The sequence below is a fragment of the Haliotis rubra genome, unplaced genomic scaffold (assembly GCF_003918875.1).
Source record: "Haliotis rubra isolate DU_JTF1 unplaced genomic scaffold, ASM391887v1 Scf134, whole genome shotgun sequence".
Classification (NCBI taxonomy): domain Eukaryota; kingdom Metazoa; phylum Mollusca; class Gastropoda; order Lepetellida; family Haliotidae; genus Haliotis; species Haliotis rubra.
In genome coordinates this window covers 1,141,451-1,162,353 of record NW_025765270.1, presented here as the reverse complement: position 1 = coordinate 1,162,353, position 20,903 = coordinate 1,141,451, and the positions used below count along the sequence as shown (strand labels likewise).

The 20,903-nt window shown below is 37.7% G+C and overlaps 1 protein-coding gene across 12 annotated transcripts in view; it reads right to left on the bottom strand.

Annotated features, from left to right (window-relative positions):
- The window catches only part of LOC124267811 (voltage-gated potassium channel subunit beta-2-like), a 161,405-nt gene that overhangs the window by 79,735 nt on the left and 60,767 nt on the right, over positions 1-20,903 (bottom strand). Inside the window, exon 1 of one of the 12 annotated variants that reach the window (XM_046702801.1) lies at positions 5,158-6,199. The exons of the other annotated variants lie outside the window; for them this stretch is intronic. Coding sequence (XP_046558757.1) covers positions 5,158-5,177 — 20 coding nt within the window. The 5' untranslated portion in view covers positions 5,178-6,199. Of the gene's footprint in view, positions 1-5,157; positions 6,200-20,903 lie in introns of those variants that run through there. 12 annotated transcript variants of the gene reach the window in all.

Here is a 20,903-nt window from a genome sequence, read left to right as displayed (position 1 = left end):
ATGAATGATTGAATGAATGAGAGTGAGTGAATGAGTGAGTGGGTGGGTTCTTGAGTGAGTGAGTGAGTGAGTGAGTGGGTGGGTGGGTGGGTGGGTGTGTCAGTGAGTGAGATGTGGTGAGTGAGTGAGTGGGTGGGTGATTAGGTGAGTGAGTGAGTGTGTTGGTAGGTGGGTTGGTAGGTGGATTCTTGAGTGAGTGAGTGAGTGAGTGAGTGAGAGAGTGAGTGATAATAAGCATTATTATTGTGAGTTATTCGGACCAGGTAAACCAGTGAGGGATAATATGAGCATTATTCTCTGGGTATTATGACACACAACTGAGCCAACGCCACTGGTAACAGTACTCCAGTTTAACATCACTGTAGTCAGTAAGGCTCAGTTTAACACAAGACTTAAAACAGTTTCCTACTTTGGTACATCAGCATGGACAGGTACTGAGAGGGATTATAATCACTGTATCATGCTGAGTAAATGTTATGCAAGTTATGCACTGATCGTGATATCACAAGCCATTTAAATGTCATTATGTTTTCAATTCTTTTAAAGGAGAAAACATTTATCTCTAATCCTTTTAAAGGGCCATTATTTCCAGCTGGCTTATTTACAGAAACAATTTAGACATGCAACATCCATTAAAAATGGCTGTGAAGGAATGATATTTTGTTTTTCTATCGTTATTGTGATACAGTGCAAGAGTCAGTATTTGAGGTAATGATAGAACACAGATTGGTAGGGGAGGCTGAGTCATCAGGCTTCAGAATTTGAAGTACAGAGTTGTCTCCCTTAGGCTCGTCAGAAAATTGCGACCACGGGTTCGAACCCTGGTTCACCCTGATTGTGGTTCTGGGTGCTGTCAGCACTATAGTCATGCTTGTCAGTTTCAAGAAATGGTCAATGTCTCTGATCTGCATTACATCAAGCTTATATCACGTGATACAACTGAAATACAAGGGGCGGATACAGCTTTTTGAGAAAGGGGGGGCCAGGGTGGTGACCACTCTTGAGAAAGTACAGGTGCACACTTCTTTTCACGAGAGTTTCAATGGTCAATTAATAAATTTTCATGACAAAAGGGGGATCTGGATCTGCCTATAAATACCGTATTTCCTCTAACAGTTATGAGGCTCTAACACAAGTCTCTAACTGGCACTATAGTTATAGCAGCTGGAGTGTTTTTACGTGCTGGGTGGTTAATACTGACATAGTCCTGTAAACATACATCATCATATCCCATAGGTGTTGATCGATGCTCAAGCTGTTGATCACTGGATTGTCTGGCCCAAACTAGATTATATACAGACTGCCACCATAAAGCTGGAATATTGCTGACTGTGGCGTTAAACAACATACAAACAACCTTAGAAGTATACAGATCAACTGATCAGGGAACGGACAATAAAAAACAGTGTATTTGACCACAAATGTCTCAGTAAGTGCATCATGTAAGCTGAAGTGACATGACTGACTTAATATTTTATCTACCATTTATCAAATTTCAATTTACTTTCTGCTAAAACAAATATATAGAAGGTATCATAAACATAGACATTTTCAGAATTAATTATATCATATGAATACTTGTTATTTTCGATATACTGAAGTTAAAACTCAGCTCACAATTTACGAAAAATACTTCACACAAATATTCAGGATCCCTAACTGTCTTGTTCTGTATATTATATTCTACAAAGTTGCAAGTTAATATATACTCATATTCAACACTCAGATGATTGATATATAATCATATTCAACACTGAATGATTGATATATACTCATATTCAACATTCAGATGATTGCATGATATATACTCATATTCAACACTCAGATGATTGATATATATCTCATATATACATATATACAACACTCAGATGATTGATATATACTCATATTCACACTCAGATGATTGATATATATCTCATATTGATATATATGTCAGATGATTGATGATTGATATATACTCATATTCAACACTCAGATGATTGATATATATTGATATATACTCATATATACTCAGATGATTGATATATACTCATATTCAACACTCAGATGATTGATATATATGCATATATATACTCAGATGATTGATATATACTCATATTCAACACTCAGATGATTACATCTACATATAACACTCATGATCTCACATATAACACTCAGATGATTGATATATATACTCATATTCAACACTCAGATGATTGATATATACTCATATTCAACACTCAGATGATTGATATATATACTCATATTCATACTCAGATGATTGATATATACTCATATTCAACACTCAGATGATTGATATATATATTCATATTCATACTCAGATGATTGATATATACTCATATTCAACACTCAGATGATTGATATAATCCATATATACTCAGATGATTGATATATACTCATATTCAACACTCAGATGATTGATATATATCTCATATATACTCAGATGATTGATATATACTCATATTCAACACTCAGATGATTGATATATATCTCATATATACTCAGATGATTGATATATAATCATATTCAATACTCAGATGATTGATATATATGCCATATATACTCAGATGATTGATATATACTCATATTCAACACTCAGATGATTGATATATATCTCACATATACTCAGATGATTGATATATACTCATATTCAACACTCAAATGCTTCAGCTGTAATTGCTGCTTCAAACAGTTGGTAATTGGGTTGAAACACGATGTCACGTGACTTTTCTATGCTGTTTACAGGGTATACATAGCAACAACAGCTGTTTTCGTTGTTATTAGGATAGTATCAATACATACGATGGTTATAGCTCTGTTCATTCTGAGGAACCAGCCTCTCTGATTGATCAATAACTGACTGTAATCATGAGTTTTGTCCAATATAAGTATGTCTACTGACAAGCAAACAGCAGTTCCAGTAAACGATGCGCTGGTCTCTCTGTTCAACTGAGTCGCACTGACTAAAGCAACATATCCACAATTAATTCATCCTCCACAACAACGTATAGTGTGTAATTAAGTACTAAAACATGCTCTAGTTCCCCACGCCTGCGGCAACAGTTACGCATGTCTATCACCAGCTGATGCCTGCATGCACTGCTGATCATGGCCTTCCCACACATGCATACAACATGGAATTCCAGTCTCAGGCAATCAGTGAATTAAACATTCAAGCCCTCCGTCCCTAGCATTTCAAGATACAATATTATTATCTGTGTTTGTTTTGTAACTTTTAAGACGGTGAAGTTGATTCACTTAGTATTCAGTGTTTTTGTGTCTCTTTATTTGTACACTTCATAGCTCTAAATTTTATGTCCTTAATATAGAAATACAATGTTCTTGCTGAGAATCGGGTCGGTGGGGTAGCCTAGTGGTTAAAGCATTGGCTCGTCACGCCGAAGACCCAGGTTTGAATCCCAACATGGGTACAATATGTGAAGCCCATTTCTGGTGTCCCTGCCATGATGTTGCTGGAATATTGCTAAAAGCGGCGTAAAACCAAACTCAGTCAGTCAGTCTTGCTGAGAATCACATTGTTCTGACATATAAATACAAATTATATATGTGTTAAAGTTGGATCATTGACAGAAGTAATTATCACAAAGTAAACAGTTCCTTACTGGAGTAAGTAGAAATCTTCAACACACAGTCACATCGTGATTGATCAATATAAGACAAACTGGGACAAAATCTAGCTTCACATGTAAACAAACTATCAACAATCACTATCTGACATGATATAATATAGATTCATTTCACTGCAATCCTATCATTTTCCATGTTAGTCATGTCTGAAGGTAACGAAAGGTACAATATAACTTTATGTTACATTAAGAATTGTAAATATATAACACGTTATATTTGGGATTAGATTTTCTCCGTAAATCATAAAGATAGCTGAGACCAGTGTATATGTCAGTGGAGTCAAGCAGTGTTCTTGCAGACAACAACATTTGAAGCCCATTTCTGGTGTCCCTTGCCGTCATATTGCAGGAATATTGCTAAAGTGGAATAAAACCCAACTCACTCACTCACTCTTACAGACACATGGCAGTACAGTGGAATAGCGACATTACTGTAATGCCAGTTGGAACTACACAGGAATCTGTACTGATCAGCTGGTATTCTTGTACATGTACAATTATAAATTCAAGTGCACTATTCAAGTTTAGATGCGTAAACTGCTATCGTCTTAATATATATATTTCATCTGTCATTCTACATCAATCATACCTTGCTCAAGATCAGACGTTGTTTTTACTTTCCTGAATAATTGCTTGACCGATTCCTAAATGAGAAAACTTGAAAACACCTGGTGAAATTGTAGAAATACATCCATCAGTTTGAACACACACAATATTTACCTCCTGTAGAAGAAATGCAGGACCTTATTAACTTAGAACTTCTGTGCGAGTGCATAAGGATTGTTGCCATCTTGAACAATATTTACATCACCAACCCTAAATAATGCAGCTTGTTGATAGTCATCACTTCACAACACTCATGAGCATGGAGCTTGCAAACCATTAACACTAAATCGGGGCAAAGTTAGGATTCAAACCCAGGCAAGAATGCAGATCTGACTCTAGCGACCTGGTCCACAGCACCACCACCCTCAGTGCAGAAGATGACAATGAAGTGAATGAAGCGAGTTTAATGCCCTTTGAAAAATATTTAAGTTAGTATCTAACTTTGTGCACTTAATATGGAGGAAAGCCAGAGAAGGTTAAGCTTGTTTACTACTTTGGTGAAACCCACTAGGTCAGGTATGGGGCTGACAGACTACAGAACACTAAATCCGATTTCCAGCTAATACATCACTTAGACCCTTCACATGTTACTTGTACACAAACTCCAAAATTTATTTCTCCAAGGTGCGATACAGTTCATCTACAAACTGTGTCATAATTCCAAACAAGCAACTATACCACATGGCACAGTGGACACAGGAGCCCTCGTAACACGCACAGGTGAAGTGGTCAACATAAAATACCAGCCCTATTGATTATTCATACAAACCCATCACAGACAATCCAACTGTTGATTGAAGGAATAATTGGTACTAATGTAGAGCCTGTGAAACAGCATGCACTAACTTGGACTTATAGAATAAGGCAATCAAACAAACTAGCGTAGAGTGAAATGGTTCAGTACCTGTAGTGAGGCCTGGCCATGGTGTGTGGTCACACCAGATTCCCGTGGTCAGTGGTTAGTTAATTAGTATCCCGACTCAGCGACATGGGCTGCTGGGAGTTTGTCTTGTCCTTGCTTCGTAAGAACCACCAGATTCACGGTTGTGGCTGTGGAATGTCACTTGGTAGGCGTGTCATCCCTACATACATGGCACCAGTCTAGCGTGGTTCGTATTGCCAGGCTATGCTACCAATCACTTGTCTACACTCCCGATCACAGCTACACTTCCAATAACTTGCGTCTGAACACCTCAGTATAAAGCTCCTCACACTGCTATGCATGCAAACAGCACACTGCCAACAATAGCTTCCAGCTTCTCAAAATACTTTCCCACCCTCCGAATAAAGCTTTCGCCGAGTTTACACAGTGAGGTAAGCAGTGCAGGGACAGCAACAGCAACGACGACCACCCTCACAACCTCCTCAACACAACCGCCCTCCTGTCCAGCTCTCCCCAACTGATGCTGCAGCAGCTAGACAGCTCACAGATCCATATCCACCACTGTCAATACCAGCCTGGCACATCGCAGTCCTCTACACAGGCCACGCAGGGAGGCCAGTCAGATCCATAACACTGGAGTAGCCTGCTGCCCTGGTCACTGGCAGATTCCACCACAGGGTTAGACTACAGCGTACACAGCCTACACAGCGCCTGCAGTTGTCGGTACTACACTCACAGACCAATTGGCACTGGTCACACGCACCACTGTCAGCCAACACGGCCACCACAGTTCACAGTAGAATGTACAGTACGCAGCACCTCCAGTTGTTTGTACTAATCTCAAAGGGGCAATGTGTCAGTCTCACCACTGTCAGGCAACACAACTTCCACCATAGTGTTGAGTTGAATACAGTGTATGCCCCTGCATCTGTCCGTACTACAACAGGAGGGACTAAATGGCCCTCCACACACAACACAGATCCAGCTTCACTACAAGACTGGAACAGTACACACTAGAATGTACAGTGTACAGCCATGCATCTGTCCGTACAGCAACTGGTACCAGCAGCTGGTACGTAGACTGATCAGATTGTGGGTATACTCTCTCTCTCTGTCTATTTCCAGCCCCTGGGGCAGATGTGAGGGGTTTTATGTGTACTTTACTGTGTGGTGTGTTTCCAAACAAGCCTTTCCTACACAACAACCCTGCTGCTCCAGAACATGGACCATGCAACTCATTACCAAGAGGATAGATAATCTCAGATAGGTCTCAACAATTTAATTACTTGCTTTATAGATTTTCTGATCAATATAAAAAAATGCAAGATGCTGAATATGAAAGAAATTGCATCTACTTATATAAAACAACAATGTCTTCTGAAAGTGTTAGGGTTTCTTATTATTTCTTGCTTAACGCTTCATATAATAATATTCCAGCTACATGGTCTGCAAAATATTAATTCTGGACCAGACAATCTAGTGATTATTGTCATGAGTATTGATCTATATATATATATGGCATATGACTACCCAATCCTGTTAGATGCCTCCTACAACATGCACGGATTGATGAAGACCAATTTCTAACCTGGATCTTCACAGAACAACTTCTTAGGGGAATACTTATAAAATGTCAGACCCAGAGACCATCCACTCAGCACTATACACAGAAACAGATGTGATTAGGCTTAAAAGGCAAAAGAAGTGAAAAATATGTAAATAGATCAGTGAAAATCAGTGATGACACCAGGTGTTCAAGAGTACTGACAGTATGTGGCTAATGAAGAACTCTATAGACAGTCTCATTAACTGAAGTGTATTCATGTGATTATCACTACTAAGCGACATCTACATTCACATTATTGATTGTGAGATGGCTTGCCCTTTTAATTCCTGCCATAACCTTTAATAGACACTACATGAAAAATACCAAACATCCATCAAAGCTTTCAGTTTCAAATGCCATAACCAGCTGCTTCCAATAAACCTGGAGACTTTATCACCAATGCCAGAGGAAAAACGTTACAGATTCCTTCATAAATGCCACGAAGGTTTTCAAATTTGTCCTTTCTACAAAACTGAACATGATTCAGTTGGGGAAATTATGTTGGTTTCATTCCATGAAGGATGTGAGTTCTTTGTTTATGTGTCTCGTCATGTTGTTGAACGTTTTTAGTGACGGCAACTTTTACATAACAGGACAACTGAGACTAGTAAAGGCATGACACACACACCAGAATCACTGACCCAGTCAACACCAACAACACTGTTAACCTCATCAACCTCATTAACCCCCAACAACCCAATCAACCTCTTCAACCTTGTTAATCTAATCACCCCCAACCCCAATCAACCCCAACAACCCCAATCAACCCCAACAGAATCCAGTCACTGCCACCCTTCCAGATTCTTACCCAGAATCCCACAGGCCATTTGGGGACCTGTTCCTACCCAGAATCCAGCAGGGTTGTTGAGGACCTGTTTCTACCCAGAATCCCATGGGCTTGTTGGTGACCTGTTCCTACCCAGAATCCAATGGGCTTGTTGGTGACCTGTTCCTACCCAGAATCCCATGGGCTTGTTGGGGACCTGTTCCTACCCAGAATCCCATGGGCTTGTTGTTCCTACCCAGACCTGTTTGGGGACCTGTTCCTACCCAGAATCCTATGGGCTTGTTGGGGACCTGTTCCTACCCAGAATCCTATAGGCTTGTTTCCTACCCAGAATCCCATAGGCTTGTTGGTGACCCTGGGCTTGTTGGTGACCTGTTCCTACCCAGAATCCCATAGGCTTGTTGGGGACCTGTTCCTACCCAGAATCCCATGGGCTTGTTGGTGACCTGTTCCTACCCAGAATCCCATGGGCTTGTTGGTGACCTGTTCCTACCCAGAATCCCATGGGCTTGTTGGGGACCTGTTCCTACCCAGAATCCCATGGGCTTGTGTTGACCTGTTGGTCCCATGGACCTGTTCCTACCCAGAATCCCATGGGCTTGTTGGGGACCTGTTCCTAGCCAGAATCCCATTGTTGGGCTTGTTGGTCCCATGGGCTTGTTGGGGACCTGTTCCTACCCAGAATCCCATGGGCTTGTTGGGGACCTGTTCCTACCCAGAATCCCATGGGCTTGTTGGGGACCTGTTCCTACCCAGAATCCCATGGGCTTGTTGGGGACCTGTTCCTACCCAGAATCCAGCAGGGGCTTGTTGGGGACCTGTTCCTACCCAGAATCCTATGGGCTTGTTGGGGACCTGTTCCTACCATTGTTGTTGGAACGTTACCATTATTCAAATACAGGATGTGACATCACTGATTCCCCTGCAGTGATGCATGTAGCAGAACATAATCAGCAGAGACACATGGGCAGGGAGCAAGCCATATTTGCATGTCATGTTAGCCTTCAGAACAACACAAATGTTTCTTGTATCATATGCTTCAGCCTATCTTTCACTCTTCAGAAGTATGGTAGCAATAAAGTTATATTATGGATTGGACCTACCAGAGCCTGGAGCCACAATGGAATAGAATTAATTCAAGATTATTTGAAATATGTGTGACAGCTGCATCCGTGATTAATTAGAAAACTAAAGACATAAAAGCTAACCAAACTACAGTAACTGCTAACCTTTCAAATAACTGATCAAATGCATCATATTTTGTGTGACCATTGTCAAGACCTTACACAGAGGAGAAGTCCTCCTCAGAGTGAGCGAGTGAGTTGTCTTTGAACAGTCTTCCGTTTATATCATGTCGTGTTACTTAATGTTGGAGGAAAGTCTGGAGTGATGCAGATCTCAGGCAGTACCACTTTGGTGGAACCTATGACCTATTGTGCTGACAAACAGAAACAATCTGGATGAACAAACAGAAACAATCAGATGAAAAAAACAGAAACAATCAGGATGAACAAACAAACACAAACAGAAACAATCAGGATGAACAAACAGAAACAATCAGGATGAACAAACAGAAACAATCAGGATGAACAAACAAAAACAATCAGGATGAACAGACAGAAACAATCAGGATGAACAAACAGAAACAATCAGGATGAACAAACAGAAACAAACAGAAAAAATCAAGATGAACAAAAGAAACAATCAGGATGAACAAACAGAAACAATCAGAAACAATCAGGATGAACAAACAGAAACAATCAGGATGAACAAACAGAAACAATCAGGATGAACAAACAGAAACAATCAGGATGAACAAACAGAAACAAACAGAAACAATCAGGATGAACAAACAGAAACAAACAGAAACAATCAGGATGAACAAACAGAAACAATCAGGATGAACAAACAGAAACAATCAGGATGAACAAACAGAAACAATCAGGATGAACAAACAGAAACAATCAGGATGAACAAACAGAAACAATCAGGATGAACAAACAGAAACAAACAGAAACAATCAGGATGAACAAACAGAAACAATCAGGATGAGCCAGGATTCAAACTGACTATGACATATGTCTGGAATCAGGGCTGAAACCCTGTACTGAATATTGGGGCACTTTAGATGACTATGCCACCTGTGGCACCAAGCCTGCACAGAGGTAATAAATATATATCCGTTTGTTTGAAAATATATAACATGCTGCTCTCAATACATAATGGCCAAATACATTAAATCCTAAACATATACAGCCACAGATATTCATTTTCATTTTTATGTTGATCTACAGACAGCCAAACATAAGGACAAAGCAATAATCTATGCTCTAAATGATATATTGTTAAATTTATTCTATTATTAATACATATTTTGCAGTGTTTTGATAAAACCTTTTTTTTACGTTATTGTTTCAAGATAAGGAAATCCAATCCAATACCGACTTATTAAAACAGATAAGCCTCTCACATCATATCGATAACAATTTTAATTTCGTTTAGGCAATACACTGCATAAACTGATTTCAACAAAAAAATGTATACATGAACTTTCCATTTACAGATTCGTTGTTATACAACCACAACCACTATTTACTCATGACCACACCCATTATTTCGGCTAATTACTTGCTAAATAATCACTTTACTACAGGCAGTCACGGACACAGCTGCATTCTGCCGACACAATCAATATACTTGAATGGTCTATTCTATGCTCACCTGCATATAACTCACCTATCTACAATATTCATCAACACAAGTGAAAACCTAGTGTTAGGACACATGGTAAAATTGTTACGTTTGAAAGCATACATTGTACTGAATTGGCAATTTATTGCTACATCAGACTGTTTTGTCATGCGTACAGCCTAATGTCATATTCAAATACCGCAGTCAATGTCGTCAAAAATTGCTGGTCTATGAATGGTGTTAATATATGTGAGGACTTATTTCATTAAGGCAGGTAATCCATAATTCAAAGTTTCCTGTAGGTTATTTCGGTCTATCACTGATGTTTTAAGAAAGAACATAAAAAACACATGAAATGTCAGCCATACTGACAAACCATATTGAACACAACCCATTGTTCACATCAACTAATAATTAAGGCAAACCATTGTTCACATCCACTAATGAAGGCAACCCATTGTTCATGCCAACTAATGAAGACAACCCATTGTTCACGCCAACTAATGAAGGCAACCCATTGTTCACATCAACTAATAATTAAGGCAACCATTTTGAACATCAACTAATGAAGGCAACCCATTGTTCACATCAACTAATGAAGGCAACCCATTGTTCACATCAACTAATGAAGGCAACCCATTGTTCACATCAACTAATGAAGGCAACCCATTGTTCACATCAACTAATAAAGGCAACCCCTTGTTCACATCAACTAATGAAGGCAACCCATTGTTCACATCAACTAATGAAGGCAACCCATTGTTCACATCAACTAATGAAGGCAACCCATTGTTCACATCAACTAATGAAGGCAACCCATTGTTCACATCAACTAATGAAGGCAACCCATTGTTCACATCAACTAATGAAATGGGCAACCCATTGTTCACATCAGCTAATGAAGGCAACCCATTGTTCACATCAACTAATGAAGGCAACCCATTGTTCACATCAACTAATGAAGGCAACCCATTGTTCACATCAACTAATGAAGGCAACCCATTGTTCACATCAACTAATGAAGGCAACCCATTGTTCACATCAACTAATGAAGGCAACCCATTGTTCACATCAGCTAATGAAGGCAACCCATTGTTCATTGTAATCATTGTTCATCAACTAATGAAGGCAACCCATTGTTCACATCAACTAATGAAGGCAAACCCATTGTTCACATCAACTAATGAAGGCAACCCATTGTTCACATCAACTAATGAAGGCAACCCATTGTTCACATCAACTAATGAAGGCAACCCATTGTTCACATCAACTAATGAAGGCAACCCATTGTTCACATCAACTAGGCAACCCATTGTTCACATCAGAAGGCAACCCATTGTTCACATCAACTAATGAAGGCAACCCATTGTTCACATCAACTAATGAAGGCAACCCATTGTTCACATCAACTAATGAAGGCAACCCATTGTTCACATCAACTAATGAAGGCAACCCATTGTTCACATCAACTAATGAAGGCAACCCATTGTTCACATCAACTAATGAAGGCAACCCATTGTTCACATCAACTAATGAAGGCAACCCATTGTTCACATCAGCTAATGAAGGCAACCCATTGTTCACATCAGCTAATGAAGGCAACCCATTGTTCACATCAGCTAATGAAGGCAACCCATTGTTCACATCAACTAATGATCATCCGATTTGGTTGGTTGGTTGGTTGGATGATTAAGTTGCTTACTCACTCACACACACTTCACTTTACCTATCATCCCCCTCCCCTGTATCGCTCTTATCCCACCCCTCACCTCCAGTCTGTGAACATATGAGGAACACTCACAGTGACTGCACTACAAGCATGTTAACCACACTGGTGGAAACTACAACAACATCGACTTGAGCACCAACAGAACAAGCCTCATAATAGTGTGTAAAGAGAAGGGTGTGTGTGAATGTTGTCATGCCATGTATCAGTATGTGACGACACACTTCACAATAAGTGTTAAAGTCAGCACTGACGAGCTGGAACTACTCAAGAAAATTGACAAGAATGAAAGTGTTAACTACTCAGATATTTTCAAGAACATGTGTTCATCGATTAAATTATCATCTTCTTGAAGCAAACATAAGAGGCCCAGTGCAGACAAATGAATAAATGATAAACAATTCCAGGCTGAGACTGTCTGAAGAACACCTCACTGCTCCCGCCTCCTTCATTAAGTAACCTCCATGTTTACACAGACTCACACATGGAATCAGCAAACAGGATTTATCAAATCTAAAGTCAAAGTAGTTGTACACTGAAAGCAGACAAACAGGTTTCATTGAAACAGTCATTGGAAAAGCCCAGAGCTCTTTGAATACCGAGATATGGTATTCCTGCATTCCATCAAGCAATGGAGGAGAATCTGTGAGCTGATAGAAGCTTGCAGTCCTATTGCTTGTTGTACAGTGTTGTTGTAATGTGTTAAAGAAGATAGTGGATGTACTGTGATATACTGCAGTATACAGGGGGCATATCCAGCTAGGTGTCATCATACAGTATATATCAACCAGGTTATACAGTATACATCCAATCAGGTTGTATAGTATATATCCAACCATGTTATACAGTATATATCCAACCATGTTATACAGTATATATCCAACCATGTTATACAGTATATATCCAACCATGTTATACAGTATATATCCAACCATGTTATATAGTATATATCCAACCATGTTATATAGTATATATCCAATCAGGTTGTATAGTATATATCCAACCATGTTATACAGTATATATCCAACCATGTTATACAGTATATATCCAACCATGTTATATAGTATATATCCAACCATGTTATACAGTATATATCCAACCATGTTATATAGTATATATCCAACCATGTTATACAGTATATATCCAACCATGTTATATAGTATATATATCCAACCATGTTATATAGTATATATCCAACCATGTTATATAGTATATATCCAACCATGTTATACAGTATATATCCAACCATGTTATATAGTATATATCCAACCATGTTATATAGTATATATCCAACCATGTTATACAGTATATATCCAACCATGTTATACAGTATATATCCAACCATGTTACAATACATTGAATCAGTAAGGTCATGGTATACACCAAACAAAACAGGTTACAGATCATGAATGTTTTAGGGGATATTTATAAATTATGTATTGTATATATAGATATTTCATGACCCCTAACATATTTTGTTCAGAATATACCCCCAACCAAACTTTAAAGTATATATACTACTCAGCTACAATGTACGTTTTAGCATAACTTCCTCACAAACTAACAATTATGCCAAGAGGAAAGTCACTGATGTTCCTGAATTTGGCAGCACTTGTACGTTAACATCTTTGGTGTCATCATGGGATGTTGAGTAAAAACATCAACATGAAAGGTCTAAAGCACGTAATATTTCTCTGGCTTCTCAGTGATGACACCGCTGTTTACATCAGCATTTCTTCAGACAGGTTAATGGCTGAGTGTGATTCCATAACACAAACCTCATATATTTTGAATAAATACTGTATTATGTAAGTCTGTAGATTTCATCTGACTCAGCAATAACGTGTTGCCTCAGAAGACATGAAACGTGTTTAATGTACACATGTGTCTTTTAGAATAAACAACCAACATTTACAAATTGATGGCGACTGAAACCTATTTAGAGTTAGCAAGTGAACCCAAGTAGATACATCATTGATATGGGTAGGAATCAGCTGGAACTAGAAAATACCATGCACTTGCCATTCAACTAAACCAACCATTATACATTCAACTATCCATTCAACTAAACATTCAACTAAACCACCCACTATACATTCAACTATACATTCAACTAAACCACCCACTATACATTCAACTATACATTCAACTATACATTCAACTATACTACCCACTATACTACCCACTATACATTCAACTATACATTCAACTATACATTCAACTAAACCACCCACTATACATTCAACTATACATTCAACTAAACCACCCACTATACATTCAACTATACATTCAACTATACTACCCACTATACATTTCAACTGTACATTCAACTAAACTATCAACTATACATTCAACTATACATTCAACTATACATTCAACTATACCATCCACTATACATTCAACTATACATTCAACTGTACATTCAACTATACATTCAACTAAAACCACCCACTATACATTCAACTATATATTCAACTATACTACCCACTATACATTCAACTAAACCACCCACTATACATTCAACTATACATTCAACTATACATTCAACTACCACCCACTATACATTCAACTATACATTCCAACTATACATTCAACTAAAACTACCCACTATACATTCAACTATACATTCAACTATACTACCCACTATACATTCAACTGTACATTCAACTAAACTATCAACTATACATTCAACTATACATTCAACGATACATTCAACTATACCATCCACTATACATTCAACGATACATTCAACTATACCATCCACTATACATTCAACGATACATTCAACTATACTTATCCACTATACATTCAACTATACATTCAACTATATACCATCGACTATAGATTCAACTATACATTCAACTATACATTCAACTAAACCACCCACTATACATTCCAAACTATACATTCAACTATACTACCCACTATACATTCAACTGTACATTCTAACTAAACTATCAACTATACATTCAACTATACATTCAACGACATACATTCAACTATACCATCCACTATACATTCAACGATAAATTCAACTATACCATCCACTATACATTCAACGATACATTCAACTATACTATCCACTATACATTCAACTATACATTCAACTATACCATCGACTATAGATTCAACTATACATTCAACTATACATTCAACTAAACTATCAACTATACTATCAACTATACATTCAACTATACATTCAACTATACCAACCATCCACTTAGTATACATTCAACGATACATTCAACTATACCATCCACTATACATTCACATATACATTCAACTATACCATCGACTAAAGATTCAACTATACATTCAACTATACATTCAACTAAACTATCAACTATACATTCAACTAGACATTCAACTAAATTATCAACTATACATTCAACTATACATTCAACTTTACATTCAACTAAAATTATCAACTATACATTCAACTATACCACCCACTATGCATTTAACTATACATTCAACTATACATTCAACTTTTACATTCAACTAAATTATCAACTATACATTCAACTATACATTCAACTTTTATTCAACTAAATTATCAACTATACATTCAACTATACCATCCACTATACATTCAACTATACATTCAACTATACATTCAACTATACCACCCACTATGCATTTAACTATACATTCAACTATACATTCAACTATACATTCAACTAAACTATCAACTAAACCAAACACTATACATTCAACTAAACCAAACACTATACATTCAACTATACATTTAACTATTCCACCCACTCTTACATTCAACTAAACTATCAACTATACATTGTCACTGTTGTCACCATTGTCTACTTTGTCAATATTTACACCATTGTTTACTTTGTCGCTGTTGTTACATAATTGTCTACCTTGTTACTATTATCACCATTGTCTACTTTGTCACTATTATCACCATTGTCTACTTTGTTACTATTATCACCATTGTCTACTTTGTTACTTTTATCACCATTGTCTACTTTGTCCCCATTGTCACCATTTGTCACTATTATCACCATTGTCTACTTTGTTACTATTGTCACCATTGTCTACTTTGTTACTATTATCACCATTGTCTACTTTTGTCACTGTTGTCACCATTGTCTACTTTGTCAATATTACACCATTGTTCTGCTTTGTCACTATTATCACCATTGTCTACTTTGTTACTGTTATCACCATTGTCTACTTTGTTACTATTATCACCATTGTCTACTTTGTTACTATTATCACCATTGTCTACTTTGTTACTATTATCACCATTGTCTACTTTGTTACTGTTGTCACCATTGTCTACTTTGTTACTATTATCACCATTGTCTACTTTGTCGCTGTTGTCACCATTGTCTACTTTGTCAATATTTACACTATTGTTTACTTTGTCACTGTTTACACCATTGTCTACTTTGTCACTGTTGTCACCTTTGTCACTGTTGTCACCATTGTTTACTTTGTTACTATTATCACCATTGTTTACTTTGTCACTATTATCACCATTGTTTACTTTGTTACTATTATCACCATTGTCTACTTTGTCGCTGTTGTCACCATTGTCTACTTTGTCAATATTTACACTATTGTTTACTTTGTCACTGTTTACACCATTGTCTACTTTGTCACTGTTGTCACCATTGTTTACTTTGTCACTATCATCACCATTGTCTACTTTGTTACTATTATCACCATTGTCTACTTTGTCACTGTTGTCACCATTGTCTACTTTGTCAATATTATCACCATTGTCTACTTTGTTACTATTATCACCATTGTCTACTTTGTTACTGTTGTCACCATTGTCTACTTTGTTACTATTATCACCATTGTCTACTTTGTCACTGTTGTCACCATTGTCTACTTTGTCAATATTATCACCATTGTCTACTTTGTTACTATTATCACCATTGTCTACTTTGTTACTGTTGTCACCATTGTCTACTTTGTTACTATTATCACCATTGTCTACTTTGTTACTATTATCACTTTGTCATTGTCTACTTTGTTACTATTATCACCATTGTCATTTGTCTACTTTCTGTTTGTTACTATTATCACCATTGTCTACTTTGTCACTGTTGTCACCACCATTGTCAATATTTACACTTTGTTTACTTTGTCATTATCACTGTTGTCATTTGTCTACTTTGTCACTGTTGTCACCATTGTCTACTTTGTTACTATTATCACCATTGTTTGCTTTGTCACTATTGTCTACTTTGTTACTATTATCACCATTGTCTACTTTGTTACTATTATCACCATTGTATTATCTTGTCTTTTTGTTACTATTATCACCATTGTCTACTTTGTTTGTCACTATTATCACCATTGTCTACTTTGTCACTGTTGTCACCATTGTCTACTTTGTCACTATTATTATACTTTGTTACTATTATCACCATTGTCTACTTTGTTACTATTATCACCATTGTCTACTTTGTTATTATCACCATTGTCTGTTACTATTATCACCATTGTCTACTTTGTCACTGTTGTCACCATTGTCTACTTTGTTACTATTATCACCATTGTCTACTTTGTCACTGTTGTCACCATTGTTTACTTTGTCACTATTATCACCATTGTCTACTTTGTTACTATTATCACCATTGTCTACTTTGTTACTATTATCACCATTGTCTACTTTGTTACTATTATCACCATTGTCTACTTTGTTACTGTTGTCACCATTGTCTACTTTGTCAATATTTACACTATTGTTTACTTTGTCACAGTTTACACCATTGTCTACTTTGTTGCTTTTGTCACCATTGTCTACTTTGTCCGTATTGTAACCATTGTCTACTCTGTCACAATGTTAACATCACTGTCACTCCCTATTACATGAACATCACGATGCAGGTGAACCAGCTGTCTCCAGTCTGTCACATGTGTAGGGCCATGTTCATAACATGTGTGGATGTTCATAACTATTGTCAGAGAAAGCCGTGTAAGAATCTTAGTTGAGTTATTTGCATTGGACATTTTCCAGTTATTTAAGACAAGACAAACTGTAAGCACACTTGGAGGCACCAGGGCATTATAGTTTATATTGTCAACAAATGTTGTAGGATAACAGAAATGTGCTCCACGACACTGATGGAACCACACAGGCCTGGAACCTGAAGACGCTGCATCATGGATACTGACCCCTCTGCATTAAGATCTCACAATTTGTAAAACCGTGGTTTCTTTAACAAGTTTCCTTTTACATGTAAGTGATAAACAAACGAAGTATAACGGTAAAAGAGGTAAATTTAAGTGAACTTGACAAATTTAAAAACATACTGAAATTCCTCGCTTATCTCAAATTAAAATTGTTTGTGAACTGTATAGGACTTGACCTACTTTTAAACATTTATCTGAGCCATGAAGAACTCTCCAACCTGTGAAAGTACAAGTGTCATTCTCAGGTAGGCAGTTGGAGAGCAGGTGTTTTTAGGGGAAACTTTTCCTCATTTCAAGGATTTGACTGACTGCAGCCACAAAGAGAACCAAAAATATATTTGTATGTTGAAAAAAAACCATACTGGTTGACCTAAGAAAATACATGAATTGGTTAACCGGAAATGATTCTTTCTTCTGAAACTACTTCTGTCAGTTTAGCCCTTAAATGTCTTGCAGCTTAACCTTGTGTCTTGCAGTTAATGTGTAATCTTGCAGTTTAAGCCTATAACTTCTTGGAGTGGCATTTTAGAAGTTGGGAAGTACAATATTGACAAGCTTTATGGATAACAAATTCTTTCAGTTCATAAGTGCAACATTTTAATATAGATACTACTTGACATCTGTACAAGAATCTTTATTGAAACATTGCACTCACAATATAAAAGAAGTTGTTATTCATAAAGATAGTCAATATAGTTTAACCCTTTGTCTATCAGTTTAACCCCATGTCTATCAGTTTAACCTCTGATCTGTCAGTTTAAACCCTTGGCCTCCAGTTTAAACCCATGGCCTCCGATTAAATACTTGGTCTCAAGTTTAACCTCTGATCTGTCAGTTTAAACCCTTGTCTGGCAGTTTAACCTCTGATCTGTCAGTTTAAACCCTTGGCCTCCAGTTTAAACCCATGGCCTCCGATTAAACACTTGGTCTCAAGTTTAACCTCTGATCTGTCAGTTTAAACCCTTGTCTGGCAGTTTAACCCTTTGTCTTCCCATTTAACCCCTTGTATGGCATGTCGTCATATGAGCGAAATATTCTCAAGCATGACGTTAAACCCAATTTCACCTCACCTCACCTTGTATGGCAGCTTAAGCCCTTGTCTTACTGTTTAAACCATTGTCTTGCACTGTAACCTCTTGTCTTGCACTTTAACCTTTTGTCTGTCCATTTAACCTTTTATCTGGGAGTTTAACCTTTAGGTTTGCAGTGTCAATTATATTATTTCTTTGGATGTTCAACCTGTATGTTTGCATAATTTAGAAGAAATCAGAACAGGCTTTCCAGATATTCCTTTATCACTGGTAATTTCTATGATAATACACCAGAAGTGGACGTCACACAGTTTTCTTGAACCAGTACTTACAGCATGACAAGCAAACACTTACACCACAGGGCTACCCCACGGCCATGTCGTCACCTGGGTGTGGGAGGTGGCAGAATGAACACATGTGTTCTGATCGATGTTGGTGGCCCTGCCCAATCGGCTATAACTGGAGGAATAAGCAAGTCTTAGAACAGGCTGACAGGCAGCTATAACTAGAGGTATAAGCAATTCTTAGAATAGGCTGACAGGCAGCTATAACTAGAGGTATCAGCAACTCTGTAGAACAGGTTATATGACAGGCCTGTGCATGCAGTGGGATATAATATTGAATCAGAACCAACATCACAACTCTCCACTCCGGGATGACGATTTGTGCCAAATCAGCAGTTCCTGAAGATCAGTTGACTCCAATCATTATTTTCAACAGAAATGGAAGAGCTTTTTTAGTTTGTTAATCAGGTTGAATAAAACTGTGATGAGGAATGCATTCATTTTTTGACAGTCGGTGTATATTAACAAGATGAAATTCACATGAGTGAGTGAGTAAGGTTTAACTCTGCTATGAACAGTATTCCATATATACATGTATCACTGACACTTCAGCTTCATGAGTGAGTGAGTGAGTGAGTGAGTTTGGTTTTATTCCAGCAATATCATGGCGGGGGACACAAGAAATGGGCTTAACACATTGTACCCATGTGGGAAATCGAACCCGGGTCGTTGGCATGATGAGCAAACGCCTTAACCACTAGGCTACCCCACCGCCCCATCAGCTTCATGAGGGGTGGTGGGGTAGCCTAGTGGTTAAAGCGTTCACATGGGTTTGATTCCCCACATGGGTACAATGTGTGAAGCCCATTTCTGGTGCCCCCGCCATGATATTGTTAGCTTATTGCTAAAAGCGATGTAAAGCTAAAACTCACTCACTCACTCAGCTTCCTGATGCAGTGATGCAGGATTTAGGTGTTTACCATTGTGGAACCCAGGAACATAGGTACAGTGCTGACAAACCAAGAACAGACTCCCCTGGTTGTATACTCCCCAGGGAGTTGAGATTGATAATACGATGTGCCATTGAGATTGACATCCAATGATCGAGGGAACAAATACCAGCGCCTTGAGCATGCATTAGTTATGTGGACATGTGCGCTATATAAACATCCTATAATAATAATATTAATAATAATAATAATACTCAGGGCAAACCCAGGGTTGAACCCACAGTCAAATATTTCTGGCTTTGAATAAGGGACACACTGAGAACAGCAACACCTGACACAACTGGGTCTGTTTGAAACAAACATGTTTTGACTAGATATGAAATATATTACAATATTTCAAGGAGTTGAGAAACCCTGCAACATACACAGATAACTTCTACCTCTGCAGGACTGACTGACTCGTACATCTGGAAATCTTTTCATAAATGTATTATGTCCCAAATGCGAGTTGTAGAGTGCAA